General features: G+C 36.3%; 1 protein-coding gene across 3 annotated transcripts in view; it reads right to left on the reverse strand.

Moving 5' to 3' along the window:
* Window positions 1-3,534: 3,534 nt before the first annotated feature.
* Window positions 3,535-16,690, reverse strand: part of fgf13a (fibroblast growth factor 13a) — a 138,998-nt gene continuing 125,842 nt past the window's right edge. For all 3 annotated transcript variants that reach the window (XM_067374000.1, XM_067373837.1, XM_067373920.1), the window contains 2 exons: window positions 9,220-9,418; window positions 3,535-4,498 (listed from right to left, as the gene is read on the reverse strand). In XM_067374000.1, coding sequence (XP_067230101.1) covers window positions 4,362-4,498; window positions 9,220-9,418 — 336 coding nt within the window. In that variant the 3' untranslated portion in view covers window positions 3,535-4,361. The remainder of the gene's footprint in view (window positions 4,499-9,219; window positions 9,419-16,690) is intronic.

The raw sequence follows: 16,690 nt of genomic DNA on the forward strand, positions 1-16,690 counted from the left end.
TTGCAATTTGACATTGAAGAACATTGTTTTTAAAGTATTCCACAATATTTTTACACACTCTTTCACAGCTCTGCCCATTACATCTGAGAGACTCTGCCTTTCTAAGAGATCCCTTTTATAGCTAATCATGTTACAGACCTGATATCAATTAACTTAATTAGTTGCTAGATGTTCTCCCAGCTGAATCTATCCAAAATTTCTTGCTTTTTCAGCCATTTGTTGGATAATGTCAGTTATTATTGCTCCATCTGCCATTTTTCGCTATTGTTCTTGCTTGCTTACCTAGTCTGATGATTCAGCTGTGCACAGATCCAGACGTTAATACTGGCTGCCCTTGTCTAATGCCTTTCATAATGATAATGTTGGGAATGTGGGCTGGCATATGCAAATATTGGGGGCGTACACCCCGACTGTTACGTAACAGTCAGTGTTATGTTGAGATTCACCTGTTCTTCGGAGGTCTTTTAAACAAATGAGATTTATATAAGAAGGAGGAAACAATGGAGTTTGAGACTCACTGTATGTCATTTCCATGTACTGAACTCTTGTTATTCAACTATGCCAAGATCAATTGAATTTTTCATTCGAGGGCACCTTTAACCCTTAGCATTCTGTACAAATATGGTTTTTCAATACTAAATTGAATCATTTTTCATCCGTAAAAAATAATATAATCAGAGTAAGAAAGACTCTTTTCAGCAAAAGGCTTGTTAAATTACATATTTAAGCTCTACTGCAGACCAAGGTTGAGTTAAATTACCAATTTGCTGCTCTCAGGTTTTGTTCACAACATTTGTCTATAAGATGAGTTTTTGTGTGAAGTCTCCTGAAACTAGTGAAGATGATGTTCCGCGGATCCTCCGAGGGTTCGTCTTCATTATGCTGCATGGTGTGTGGGCTGCTGTCTGTTCAGGATAAGAGCTTGTCCAGTTGGCTTCAGCCTGCAGTGCTACAGAATTGTCTGTGTTAATGAATTAGAGTGTTCTGGCTAATCAACGAGAAGAAAGGGCCACAGAAAGGAAATAATGGGAGTGCATAGAGCAGCAGCAGCAGCACAAGAGATGAAATGTGTTGACCTGCTGCTGTGGACAGACTCCTCATTAGTTCATTTCTGCTTACAGAGCTAATAACATACAGAGCACTTGATTGCTGTATATATATATATATATACACACTGCACCACAATCAAAGAGATTTTCACTGTTATAGAGATTTCACTGTATAGAGATTAAAGTCTATACTATTTTGTCTGAATAAATTTAAAATAAAACAAAAATCAATTGTTTTAAATACTACAGGTGAACGTATGCATCACATTATATACAGTATGAAAAAATTTATGTATTTTAAGAATGGCTAAAGATTACATTTACAGTGTTATAAAATCACTATTGTTTTTAAAGATAATCCTTAAGTGACAGTAAAGGTAATAAAATGAGCATGCATTGATCTACACTACCATTCAAAAGTTTGGTGTCAGTACGATTTAAAAAAAAGAAAAAAAGAAATTAATACTTTTATTCAGCAAGGACACATTAAATTAAACAAAAACGACAGTAAAGACATTTATTATGTTACAAAAGATTTCTATTTCAAATAAATGCTGTTCTTATGAAATTTCTATTCATCAAAGAAAAAAAATAGCACAGTTTCCACAAAAATATTAAACAGCACACCTGTTTTCGACATTGATAATTATGTTTCTAATAAAGTTTTATACAGAAATGTTCCTTGAGCATCAAATAAGCATATTAGAATGATTTCTGAAGGATCATGTGACACTGAAGACTGGATGCTGAAAATTCAGCTCATTAAATATATTGAAAGAGAAGACCGTTATTTTAAAAAGAACGAATTTTTCACAATACTACAGTTCTTACAGTATTCCTGATCACATAAATGCAACCTTGGTGAGCATAAGAGACTTTTTCAACACTCTTACCTAGCCCAAACTTTCGAACGGAAGTATATGTCCAATCTTGACATTATACTATTCAAGATAATATCATAAACATCCATACTATGAACTGTGCAGATCTATAGTTCCATAATGTGAGCTGGTTTTCCAATATAAACTTTTTTTTTCCCCAACAGTGATCTCCAATGTTCACACTATATTATTCAAGGGACCTCAGTCTTGGTCACAAGGCTGTCTCCCATCATACTGATTCATTACAAGAAACTGCTCCACAAGGTAGAAGCCATGCAGGAGTCTTGACTCTGCAGGCAATTAAAGAGCAGATTTTTCGAGGGACGATTCATCTTTGTCCAGAGGAAGTGGATATAGTTGGCTACATCACTGGCTCAACTACACGCCAGCACCAGCCAGGAAACCATCAAAAACAACATCCGTTCCCAAGTGGAGCGCTATTTGTCACCTTCCTACAACATAGTGCTCTGTTAAGTGCTGTTTTACTTTTGTTCACGCTGGAAAAAGCACAAAAGCAGTCCAACAACCGCAGCTGTCGCAGAAAAGTGTAACAGTATGATTCCCAATGTTTTTTGGGGGGTTTTTTTGTTCTCTGATATCCATCTAATTGCTGTCGCTTCAGTATTTGTTTTTGTTGGCAAGATATGACTATTTAATATCCCAATTCCAAATGGGTAAATAGATTAAAATAAGATGTAAGAGGCCATTAAAACAAACTGAATTGGCAAAGAGAAAGACAGGATCCGTTGGCCAGTATGCCAAGAGAACAACGATAATACAATTACGCCGATCGAAGTGAACAAATAAAGCACAGACGCATTTTAAAAGTATATCTTAATATAAACATTTTATTCAGTGCATTGTATGTACACAACAAATAAGAAACAACTTGAAGGTACGTGGCAGAGTGCCAGTCGGTACATACATGTTGTTTGTCAGTTTTATCCTGGTAGTTTGGAACATATGATCCAGGGAGGAGTTAATACACATAGCCTACATCATGCAGCTCTATTCCTCACCTCCCTGCAGTCTCCCATGCAACAGATACTGTAGAAGAAAGAAACCCAGAAGGAAACAGAAGAGAGAAGAACCCCTTGTAGCATGTATGACGTTATGTTGCCCGAGGGAAAGAATATATACTGTACTGTAGCCCACAAAAAGGGTCCTTGTTGTACACAACCTGATTTGTACATGCCCTGTACAAGATTTTTTTGTACCCCGCCCCCCCCCACCCTCATTTTTTTTTTTTTTTCACTTTTACAAATTAGACATACCTTAAAAAATTTAACCAACTTATGTTCCACAGTATCATTTTTTTTGTTTGCTCATTTATATAGAAAATTGTCACCACCATAAGTTACTTATACACAAAACGGAGTCCAGGCGGGAGTCCCGCCATGTCTCACAAATCACCAGTAACGCTGACCAGCATTGACCAAAGGAGAGTCAACATGGGCGGGAAAGGCAAAAACACAAGCACACAGACTAAAGGAACTTAGAAAAGAGATAACGGGACACAAAAGAGACAAAAGGGGTGACAAAAAACAGCCCTCAAGAACCACACATCCATCTCCTCGAATACTGAAACCTCTCACTAATCACTCTCACTGTCATGCATATATATATATATATATATATATATATATATATATATATATATATATATATATATATATATACACAACGATGTGGTCTGGCAGCTCGAGGGGAAACTCTCACAGCTCTGTCTTTGGTGCGCTGGATCTCCAGTCGCTGTTTAAACCTCTAAAAACACTGATATGTGGGAAGAACAAGAGGAAGAAAAAATAAGACAAGCTCACAGCTAATTCAAACAATTAGCAAGCCATTGCCTCTTGGTTCCGAGAGGCTCAGCTTCTCTCTTCATGTGAGCAAAACGCAGGCTTTATATTCCCATGCTAGAGAGCAAGCCCTCTGAGCGAGTGCACATGATCGCAGAGCCCCCCCCCCACACACACACACACTTCTCTATCGCTTCACACTTAGGAAGCATGGAGGACAGGGGTGGCTTCCTAAACCCTCACTTTCTGCCCTGAACTCTTAACAAATGTATTATTTGATCAGGATTTGATCTGCAACGCTAGTACATGAACCTTGACTGCTGAGAGGGACTAAACGAAACGTCCCACTGTATGAAAGGCTACAATTGTTGTGTTTCATATGGAAAAGGCATGAACGAGTGGTGAACGGAAAACAAAACAACAACAAGCTAAACATAACAAAAAACAAGCTATTTATAAAGAAGTCCAATCAAATGTTACTCTAGATTGCAAAGTGTAGCATGGTTGTTATGTTATGTTTCATGTTGTCCTGAACCGCTGAGAGCTTTTTGGAGAGAAGTCTGTGTGAAGTCACAAGCATTCAGAGGTTTTGGTGAAGGCGTAAGGTAGCGGGCCGGGCCGGGTAAACCGGGCTACGTCGACTCGTTCTGACTCACAGCTTTGCCCCCGTTCAGCACAGCGGAGGCACTCCGGCTCTTAGTGGGTGTGCCGCTACCAGAACGTGAGAACTCGGTCAGGTCGTGCAGAGAGGGTTCCCTGTACATGGCCACTGAAAAACAGAAACAAAGTAAGAGTGTTTAGTTAGTAAAATCTTGCCACATTTTATGTTCGATGCTGCGCACAAAGAAAATGAAAATGTGTTTGTTTACTTTATGAAAGCTAGATTATGACTATAATAGCCAAATTATGATGCCGTTTTAATTGCATATTTTTGACGTGTATAACTGAAAAAAAAAAAAAAAAAAATCAATCGCATGTGTTAACATGCTAATGTGGACAGCACTAATATATATACATAGTCAAAATTGTTAAAATCCCCACAGAGTTATACATACACAGTATAAAACTATTGTGATACAGTAGAGCAGAACAGACTGTGAGAAGTGATTATGAGAGAGAATGAGTCAAGCAGAAAAGTGCTTCGGTTCTGAGAAGCACCTTTTCACTCCAAATTTTCAACAGAGACATTTGTTTTAGGGAGCTAATATCTGTCTTGCTACACAGAAAATGCATTGCCCCAACTCCTGCTATCTGACACACGTTTCTAACCCAAGCAGCTCAGACAGCACTTTTACATCATCACTCCAAAAATCCACTAGGTAGCCAATGTGCTAAAATTTGTCTTGACGGTGGACGTGCAGTACAGGGAGCATCACAAAGACCTCCATGAACCTCACACAAAGCTTCTGTCTGCAACAGGCAATCGATACAGCACTTAAGTGGAAAGCTCTAAGAATCAATAGTTGACGTATTGGTTGTGCAACCGAGTGTGGAGCTTCTCGCTGGAGGGATGCAGAAGTCTCAGAGACTCACGGCCAGGTCATTATTAGTGGACTCTGCAGAAATTTCTCTGGGCTTTGTCATATACCAGCTAATCATTAAAGTCAAATGTTCTTCAACAATGTGCTTCAAAGTGTGATTGCATCAATATGGCAATACATGGTTGAAGTGTTAAGTACTTTTAAATGTTTAAAACATGTTTTCTAATTACAGTAATTGGACATAAATGAGACCCCGAGCTCAGGGATTATGGATGCAGATACGTCAGCCGTATGGCGTCTGGTTCTTTGGCAATGGTAATGATCTTATACAGGCTGAGTTTGTGTGTGTGTGTGCGCACACTCTGGGCTAGTATTGAGACTATAGTACTTTGTGAGCGGAGAACTGGCAGCTGAAGCCATGTTCACAGAGAGGAGACAGTTCCTTAATTGGTCCTCTGGAAGAATACTGCTGAAGAATCTTTATAAGACAGCGAGCAAAATTCTAAGTCCTTCTCTCTTCAAATGACATAACTCTCCTCGACAACAAACTAAACTCAGAACTTACACAATCACCACTTTTTTACAGTACATAAAAGATTATGGTAACAAAACATTTGCAAAAACGTTCAATTTGTTAATATTTGCTAATGCGTGAGGTTAACAATGAACATTTTTACAGCATTTATTACTCTAGGTTGTTTAAATATACTATTAAGCATTGTTTATTTTTATTCATAATACATTATATTACTATCATAATACTATCGTTAGAAGTTTGGGGTCAGTAAGATTTTTTTTTTTTGAAAGAAATTACACTTTTATTCAGCAAGGATGCATCAAATTGATCAAAATTTGAGAGTTTGACAGTAAAGACATTTACAATGTTACAAAATAATTTTATTTAAAATAAAAGCTGTTCTTTTAAACTTTGTTCATCAAATAATCCTGTAAAAAGTATTACAGTTTCCACAAAAATATTAAGCTGCATAACTGTTTTCAACATTGATATAATAAGAAAGGTTTTTTGCGCACATAATTAGCATAGATTAATTTCTGAAGGATCATGTGACACTGAAGACTGGAGTAGTGATGATGAAAATTCAGCTTTGTATCACAGGAAAAAATTACATTGTAAAATATCTTCAGATAGAAAGCAGTTATTTAAAATTGTAATAATATTTCACAAATTACTGTATTTCTGATATTTTTGGATCAAATAAATGCAGCTGTGGTGAGCATAATAAATTTCTTTCAAAAAAAAAAAAAAAAAAAAAAAAAATCGAACTGATGGCAAACTTTTGAACTTCTCCAAAATAAATTGCATTTTTAAGGGCCTAAACATGCTTGAAAACTCATGAAACTTTGCATACACCTCTGAAGTGGTGAAAATTTATGTCGATATGTGTTTCAGAATTAGGTGTGGTAAAATGGCTTGATAGCGCCACCTACAAAATTTCAATTAAGCGTCCTTCACGCTACATTTCACGTACAAGTATAAAATTCGGTAGAAACATCTAACAGCCCAATGCCTACAAAAAAGCCTCTGGGTGCAAAATCTAATAACCCATCAGGAAGTCAGATATTTCGAGTTTTCTCTGCAAATTTTTGCAGTTTTTGCCATTTCCAGACGTTGTAACTTAAACTCCTCCTAGAGCTTTAATCAGATCAACATAATATTTGGTCAGTCTAATCTAAAGGCCTTGGCGACATTAAATTGCGAAGATCTAGAGTTTTCATTGAAGGGCGTGCCCGGGGCGGGCAGTACAGTACAGTATATATTCTTTCCCTCGGGCAACATAACGTCATACATGCTACAAGGGGTTCTTCTCTCTTCTGTTTCCTTCTGGGTTTTGTTAGAGTCCTGGCCTGAAGACATCTACATGCCAATATTCAGTTATAGTCATATCGCCACCAGCTAGTAGCAGGAAGTGTGGCAAATACAAATGACTGAATCCTCCTATATTTATGTACTTAAATGCATATTGCACACCGTGCTTATCCGAAATGTTGGATTTTCTAAAGCCACCGGGTGGTGTTGGCACAGGTGCGAGGGTCCTTTTATCGCTGCTTGCAGCTTTAATTGTTATTTAAATTGAACTACTCCATTAACTAATGTTAATTCACAGAACCATATTGTAAAGTGTAATCTATATTTTACTGCATTTGAACTGTTTAAAAAACCTGACCAAAGTTAGGTAAAGCATCTAGATAATTGAATGTGTGACTAAATCAGCATTCTTGTTTCCAAGTAAAAATATATAAACATCCTTAAAACAAGACAGGATAAATTTGAGAAGCAAATTTGCTTAAGATATTTTTGTATCCTGATATATCCTGAATAAGTGTATTTTATAAGCATAAATCGCACTAAATGGCTGTGCGATGGTCTCTGAAATCAGCCTTAGTAAACCATCTCCGCAGTGAATGTCATTCAAAGCTAATGCATTACTCCTGCTGTCTCTTACATTACCAACACTCACCATTATCCTCTCAACACACTACAAGCCTCTTTAGAAAAAGGAAATGCATTTTCACAGGCTATGACTTCTTCTCTTAGAACAAAATGTTTCTCAGCTGCTAAGCCTCCATTTTTAATTTATGATAAAATAAAAGATGTTGTTTTAATTCCTAAGCAATGAAAAGCATTATTGATTTCTGTAAGTACTTGAATTGTGTGACATTATCCAACGTGACTGTTAAGTTACTGCTTTACATAAAAGCAAAGCGGCTCATCGTCTCATCTCCATTAAGAGAAAAATCCCAATTATGCGTCTTTACTAAAAGATGACTTTTAGTAAAGCAAGTCATTAAAAGTCCATCTAAAAGCAATAACACTTAATGTTTACCTTGGAATTGGCACATCTTTGATACCCACAAACACAAGTAATATTTATGCTTGAAGTCTCTTATCCCCAGTTTCACAGACAAGGCCTAAGCTAGTCCCAGACTAAAATGCATGTTTGAGCTCTTTTAACTGAAAGCACCTTGTACTGACTTATCTTAAATTATGTCAGTGCCACTGTTTTGACTCAAGGTGCACACAAGTAATGTTTTCCTCTAGGGTACATTTATAAAAGCTACTTAAATGTCCGAATTGAACTAAGGCCTAATCCTGGCTTAGTCTGTGAAACCGGGTCTTAATGTTTTAAAATGTAAGTTTCCATTAGTTATCACGTGACACCTTCTTCATCCTTTTTCTACAACAACAAATTTCCACAGAGTGGATTTGCACTTAGAGCACACTCTCTCTGTGTTTGTTGAAAAGGAAGTATGCAGTAGGTAGATGAAAGTCACTTTCACAATTGAACAAAGCTCTGTTGTGTTCTGCTCTGAGATGGCTGCCTTGGCCTGGATAGAAGGGTACAGGTCTGTTTGCTGTCAAAAGCTGCTTTACCATTCCAAGCCTTTTGCCACAGACCATGATTTAAACGGTCTGATTGTGCTGGCGTCTGCAGCGCTCCTTAAAGACTCCACTATCCACACCTCATCACCTCAGCAAAGAGCCTGAGACCAGCGTTTCCCACAGATGCATGGAGAAGGTGCACACTTTACACAGGTTGAAAGAAAATGAAAGGGCAGATTGTGCGCTCACAGGTCCAGAGCCAGTAGTTTAGAGCATTCAGAAGGATAGTGGGGCACATTTAATGAAATTTACAATATATTTACAAAAAGGATACAATACTCATTAACAAGATGCCTTTTGTTTTATTTTCTGTCCAGCAGATGATTCATCAAAGGAGAAAAAAATTGAAGTTTTTAAAGAATTCATCTATAGAGACTGAACTCAAAACATTCACACTTGAGCAGGGCCGGACTGGGACCCATTTTCAACCCAGGATTGATTGCCTCACATAAATGTTTACTCATTTAAAAGTATTTAAAAGTCAATGAGTGAAGAAAAATGAGCAGACAGATCATTCAATATATATATATATATCTAGCACCCAAACTTTACAACTATAAAGTGTCAATAAATAACAGAGAAAAATGTGAGGAGGTGGTGACTTACCTTTCAAAGGCTTGGGGAGGAAGTGTGCAGCAGGCTTGTTCTTTTTCACATGGTTGCCTTTCATGATCTCTCCTTCCTTGTTCAGGCCCAGGTACCAGCCCCTGCCCGACTGCTGTTGTCTATAGATCATGGAGGAGTACGTCACGTAGTAGTTCTCAAACACTGACTCCTTAAACTTGCACTCTGGTGTGAAGTGTTCCTGGACAGCAAGGGACAGGAGAAAACAGATGCAAGATGAGGATTGGCCAGAATTAAAAAAATCTTTTATGTGGCAGTGGATTGTAAGAAGTAATATTTTGCATATTCATAGAAAAACACAATATCTCAAGAGTGCATACTTTGAAAACTTACAGCTGAAGTTATAAAATAATTGATCATTTCTCTGCTTAGTTTGCAAAGAAAACTATAACTAAGCCATTTAATAAGCTGATGTCCCTGCAAAGTAAAAAAAATAAATTAAAATAATATATATAAAAACAACCAGTTGCATGAGTTTGAGGTGGGGCTATCTGTCTGTCCAACCAATGGCAGACAAGAAGGACTTTGGTTAACCAAAACTAAAACCATTTAAAACAGTATTTTCGTAACTGAAATAAAATAAAATAAAAATATATATTTTTTTACTACAGCTAGTATTTTCATTTAGTTTAACATGATGTACTAAAATAAAACTGAAATAAAAATGAAAAAAAAGACATTTTAAAATACAAAAAGTAATAAAAATGACAAAACACATTACTAAAAATAATCAAAATTAAAATGAAAACTGAAAATATATATTTTTTTAATTTATTAGTAAAAAATAATAAAATTGTAATAATAAAATAATATTAATAATATTTTCTAAATGATACTAAAATATAACTTAAAAAAAAAAAAAAAAAAAAAAAAAAAAATTATATATATATATATATATATATATATATATATATATATATATATATATATATATATATATATATATATATATATATATATATATATATATATATAAACTTTTGGTCCCGGTGTAATAAACTGTATTTTTCCCCTCCCCCGTCCTCTTAAAACCAATACTTGTTCTTTTATCTGGTGTCCCCCCCCCCCTAATAATCCGCCCTCTTCCCTGCTTGGTCTGTTGTACGCTCTCTCTCATTAATACTTCCAAAAGCAATCTATGTTGTAGTGTTGCATAAACATGCTAATGGAGTTTGGGGAGGGATCGCTCTTCAGCTCGGTCTATGGATCCGGCCGTATCGAATGTATGCGAGTACACCGTGTGCACTTCATTGAGTCATTACAAATGCTTGCCTCCCACTAGGCTTGATCCTGTATTGACAACGTGCTTCGTTAGGATATTGCAAACAGTGTAAGAGGGTGAAAAGATGAGAGACAGTGCATGGAGCAACAGCAATTTACGTTATTCTGCCAGTTATCTGGCTAACTAATTGCTTTTCAAGAGGTGTCTAACTCATTCGCCAGCCCAATAGAGCATTCGAAATAAATCAATGCCTAGGCAAAGCCACAATAACACACCCACTGCTCATGGATCCACACTTCCTGCTTATACATATATATATATATATATACATACATACATACCAGCTAGTCCAGGCTGGTGAACCATGCAAAACACAGCCATGCAAAGACAAAACGCAGACCCATATTGGTAATAATATACACATATTGGATTTATTAAGCTTGATTTTTCAAATCCAAATGCTCGTGCAATATCCATCTCCTTAAATGCAGGAGTGAAGTAAATTCAAACAGAAAGTCGTTAAAAGAGGTTAGATTAATATCCACGCCAAGCCTTTGGGCTGCTGTTTCGGTAACTGAATGGTTCAGTTAAAATGGATTACAGCACCTCAGGGTCTTGTGGCTGTAATCTGTACTGTTTGAGTGTGGCAAATGATGTGGAAATATTACAGAAAGAGCTGTAAATCAAATTATGTTTTTCATCAGAGCCAAGGGAAGAAAAAAAGGTAAATAATCTATGTGTCGCTCTGCAAATTTCACTAGGGGAAAGTGTTACTTCAGCTCTCAAAGCTTGATGCACTTAAAAGGGAAATCTACAGCAGCTTGGAGAAAACAGATTAAGTAACAGTAAATTGTGTTATTTCGTCCTGCTTCCTGCATGAATTAAATAAGTGTGTTTGCACATGAATATTGTGGCTACAATTTCAATATCTGACAAACATGTATAAGCTAATTAGACATGACATGCTAAAAGCGATCTCTTCCACCTAATCTGAGTTAGACAATCAAGAAATTTATCAGTTGCTTGAGTTCTATTTTTCTAGGATTGTGCTGGGTAGCATCCGCCTAGAGTGAAGTCTCATTGGTTGAAAATCTAATGCAACATAACTCTATATTAAACATGACATATTTTCTGTTTGGCTGTGATTGTTTTTAAGCATGATTTGTAAAATTCATGATACAATTGTTAGTTTATAATATGTTGGGGGGTGGGGGGTGGACTTGATAAACAGTTTGGAGATTTCAGCATTATATAGATAGATAAAAAAAATCATATAGATAAAAAGAAACGCATAATCTACACCATACGCCTTCTGTATTCAACTTACGGAAAAAGTGTAGGATGTAGCGTAAGCATTTTGAACTGCGAGAGGAGTTACACTTTCTTTGCAAGTTGAAGGAAGCTAGATATTTTGCTTTGTTAAATATGGATATTTTTCTTACACAAATGCATCGCTTTGCTTCAGAAGGCCTTTATTTACCCCCCTGAGCTATGTGGAGTATGTTTATGATGGATGGATCCACTTTCACAGTTTCAAACAGGTGGTTTCTACGGTGGCCGAGAGAGCTCAACGCACTGCAAATGAAGAAAACATCTTCTTCAGTCTGACAACACACGCGCTGCAAACTCCACAACACTTACAAATAGTGAAACGTGCTGCAATGTGTTGTCAAACTGATGAAGATGTTTTCTTTATTTGCAGCTCGTTTCACTATTTGTAAGTGTTGTGGAGTTTGCAGCGCGTGTGTTGTCAAACTGATGAAGATGTTTTCTTTATTTGCAGCGCGTTGAGCTCTCTTGGCCACCGTAGGTTTCCGTTCACTGCCATTATAAACCTTAGGAGCATCAGGGTCATTATTAATATAATTCCGATTGTATTTGTCTGAAAGAAGAAAGAAATATTCATCTAGGAAGGCTTGAGGGTGAGTAAATAATGGGGTAATTTTTATTTTAAAGTGAACTAATCCTTTAATGCAACCTTGCTGAATAAAAGTATTAATTTCTTTAAAAAAAATCCTACTGACCACAAACTTTTGAACAATAGTGCAACAATGTGCCTACCTACTACGCAAATATGCAAGGAGAGTCAAAAGGTAGGTATCGTTTGATAGAACACTTTTTAAATTTTTAGAAAATATAAATGACATTACAATTGGACTTTCTCATGCTGAGAAACTTCTGATAAAAACAAACAAATATATATAATTTTTATTATAATTTTACAAATATTTCTTATTTGACATGCAATAATTCAGGAAAGAAATAAGATAGGAGGGTTAGAATTCTTTTTTGATGAAGCTCAAATTTTGTGGTGATAGCATAAAGTAATCAAAAGTTACAGCATTTGGAAAGGTAGCCTTTTTGTTTAGCCCTTGACGCCCCCTAATGGGCATTTTATTCCTCGTTCTTCCATGAGGAATATTTTGTGATTGATGTAAGGGATTATGATTTTGGACTCATTTTAATCGTGACAATCTGCTTTAAATAATGCTGTGCCATTTTCTATGATCTGTGCATGTTTCATGAAGTTATGAGTAAAAATGCTACTTGAAATCTACATATTTCTTTTTAGATAAATAAATTATGAATTTTTTTTCCCCATTTATCAGCAAATAACTCCGCACTACTAAGGAATAAATCGAACTGTCTAAATGCATTATAAAGACCTATTTTGACATTCAAGGCAGTAGTTTTGAAAAATATGATTATTAATGTTTTGAGGTGACGCCGGTGGGCGGTACACTCAGGTTTATAGGGACTACTCAGTACTCTTTAAGAGTTGATCAAAATGGTTAGATGCATTAAAAAGCTGAGTTTCTAAGTAGGGCTGCACGATATATCGCATGAGATTGTCATGAGAGGCTCTGTCTATTAAATGCCGCTCCATTTGAAAGCAGGTGTGCAATTTAGCGGTAATCAGGGAACCGGCTTTACTGACGAAATGCGCGTGACGTGGATCACATTGGATCACATAGGATCCCGGAAAGACGAGAAACATATTTTTAGCCAAATTATTTACATCATTCCGTGAGTAATATCTTGTGATTGACACAATGGCTTATGTTTTTGAGCTCATTTTATCTGATTTTATCAGATTTATCATACAATCTGCTGTAAATGGTGGTGTGCCATGATCTATGATCTGTGCAATTTTTATGAAGTTATGAGCTAAAACTCCACGTGAAATCTACATATTTGTTTACAGTTAGCGCCTGTGTGCTGTTTTTGTTGAAACTCAATTTGCGCAGACTCATTAGAGGGTGAAAATAATGCAACAGGAGCATGTTGGAGGCATGATCTGAATGTGTAAATTCTCTGATTTTGTATGCAAAAAAAAAAATTATTGTGCTACATTTACAGTAGAAATTTTACAAAAAATCTTCATAGAACATGATCTTTACTTAATATCCTAATGATTTTTGGCATAAAAGAAAAATCGATTATTCTGACCCATACAATGTATTGTTGGCTATTGCTACAAATATACCCGTGTGACTTACAACTGGTTTTGTGGTCCAGGGTCACATATATATATATATATATATATATATACAGCTTTCATAGCAGCAATGCCCTTCATGTCGATACTCAACTCTCACACATCACAGGACATTGTTACCCAGCTGGCCTGGGGCCAACAGGATCGCTCCAATATTCGACGTACAGACTTGAGTCGTCCTTCTGCTCTGGGTGACTCACAAAGACACTGAGCTCCCACACAGCCTGACAAGAACATTCCTGATGTCACAGACCAGCTGTGACATTGCACATCCTCTGGGACAGGCTGTCGGCTCAGCACTGAGCTACATCCCGTAAACACCCAGGAAACAGAAAGTGTTTGGGAAGTGTGGACATTGAAAGGACTTCCACTCTGACGGTCAGCCTGGTGCAAAAGTTTGATCTGTCATTACATGTGAGATCCTACGAGCTGGCACGCAGAGACGGATCTGTGATTGATACTTCACCTGTGATAAACATCACCAAAATGCATCTTCAGTAAGTACTGAGGGAAAGAAACTGTTGGGTTCACTCAGGGTGAGAACTTAAAGAAAGGCAGAATCTCATCAAAACACTTCTCATCGATGCTTTCAGTCAGAAGAAAAAACACTCCCTCTCAGACATCCTGTATCGCTTTAGTTTAAATAGATTACTGTTATGTTCTGTGCCTCACACACAGCTATTCTGTTTATAACGGTTAATGTCTCAGCTGAAGGTCATAATAATTACAACCAAATGGAGCACAAAAGCATTATGTAGAGCTGATGTCAATAATGACTGGATTGCACCTTACCTTATCAGGAATAATTCATCATAATTATCATAATAACAAACAAAAACAAAAGAATGGAGTGTTGAGAGGATGAGGGCAGGAAACAGGGATGATAGTAAGTGCCACACGCTAACCACTGAATCCATAAAGCACAATAACATGATGCTTTTAAATGCCTCTCTAAATGTCCTTCCCAGCAAAGGTCTGAAAAATAAAGGTCTTAAAATAAACAGATTCAGTCAATATGATATATGGCTATGAAATTGAATAATGTGCACTTCAGCAAAAATTAATTTTAAGTGTTCAAGCTGACAGCCATAATACCTTTCAAATGAGAGAAATAATAAATCATACACAGACAAAATAGTCAAGACTACTGATTTGTCCAGTATAGAAATACAAGTAATCTACTTTGTACACTACCATTCAAAAGTTGTGAAATAAATATATTTTTATTTGAACATTTTAAAATGTATATTTTTTCCTGTGATGGCAAAGCTGAATGTTCAGCAACCAGTCTTCAGTGTCACATGATCATTCAGAAATCATTCTAATATGCTGGTTTGGTGATACAAAAAACTATTATTATTATTATCATCAATATTGAAAACAGTTATCTTTGTGGAAACCATGATACATTTTTTTCATAATTCATTGATGAACAAAGTTCAACATTTGTGAACGAGTGTTTATTTGAATAGAAAAATGAATGAATTAATTAAACTTTTATTTTAAAAAAAAACTAAATGTAACTACACTGTAAATATAATTTTCATGATTTGTCATCATTTTTTAAACATTTTTTCTTTTGTCAAATCAACTTAAATAATGTGGTTAGGACAACAAAATATTGTGAGTTTCTGTTGATTAAACCAATCGCCTTCCTTGTATTAACTCAAATTTTTTATTTCAATGAACTCAAAATTTTAAGGCAACCAGGTAACTTACTATAAGTTAAACCAACACTCTTTTTACAGTGTAGTGTCTATTTACACGTGTGTGTTAACAGTTGCTCTTACTGCACCTTTTTATGCCACTTCATTTCTCCATATGGAGAAAAAAAGAAACTAATTATGTTAATGTATGAATAATTATTTGTAATCCGGGTGAAACCAATCCTAGTCTCATATCTGAACTGTGGTCCACTAATTGGTGACCGCTGCTTTAGAGGGCTGGTCCTGGAACAAGTAACTGACACAACTGACTCAAATAATCATTAATCATTTTCATCCATTAATACTGAAATTCAACACAATCTTCCTCCTCTGCCCTTTAAGATGAATCAATTCTTTCCTATATTTTTTTCCCCAGAACTTTGAGACTAGGGCCATTCAGCATCGATATAGAGGCACAATGCATTACCACAAGTGCATAACAGTATTGATTTAATAAGCAAGGTGCAATATCGCTTTTAGAGACAAAACCTCTATTTTGCCTGTAATTGTGGTATACTAGGTCCAAACGTGTGTGTCTACCATATCCTTTCACTAAAAGGACACAAGAAGGATTGCCACTATAGGCTTAGACAGGAAGTACCACAATATCATGTACAATACAAATGTACTTGTATCGCCATGCATACAGAGAGGGAGAGCTGTCATATAGCCGCATAACACAGCGTCCAGATGGAGTGTGTTAGATGAGAGGTGCACTGTGCAGAAACGGCAAACACATTTTCTTAATTGTCCATGCCATTTTATCACCAACACTGATGAAAATTGCAGCAAGCAGTGGCATCATTTAAAAACGCTGGAGAACAGCTATAACACAGCAGATGTTTTTGGACACCCGCTGATGTCTTGTGGAGAACAGAGGCAGGAGGCAGTTTTATCGAATTACCACACATATACTTGTAAACAAAGAAACCAAGAAAAGTGAGATAATGTACACTGTAGTGGGATGAGAGATATTAATCTCTCATTTACTGTGGCTCTACAGTATCCACCTTTTTTATATTGGTT

Source organism: Chanodichthys erythropterus, chromosome 1 (assembly GCF_024489055.1).
Source record: "Chanodichthys erythropterus isolate Z2021 chromosome 1, ASM2448905v1, whole genome shotgun sequence".
Taxonomy (NCBI): domain Eukaryota; kingdom Metazoa; phylum Chordata; class Actinopteri; order Cypriniformes; family Xenocyprididae; genus Chanodichthys; species Chanodichthys erythropterus.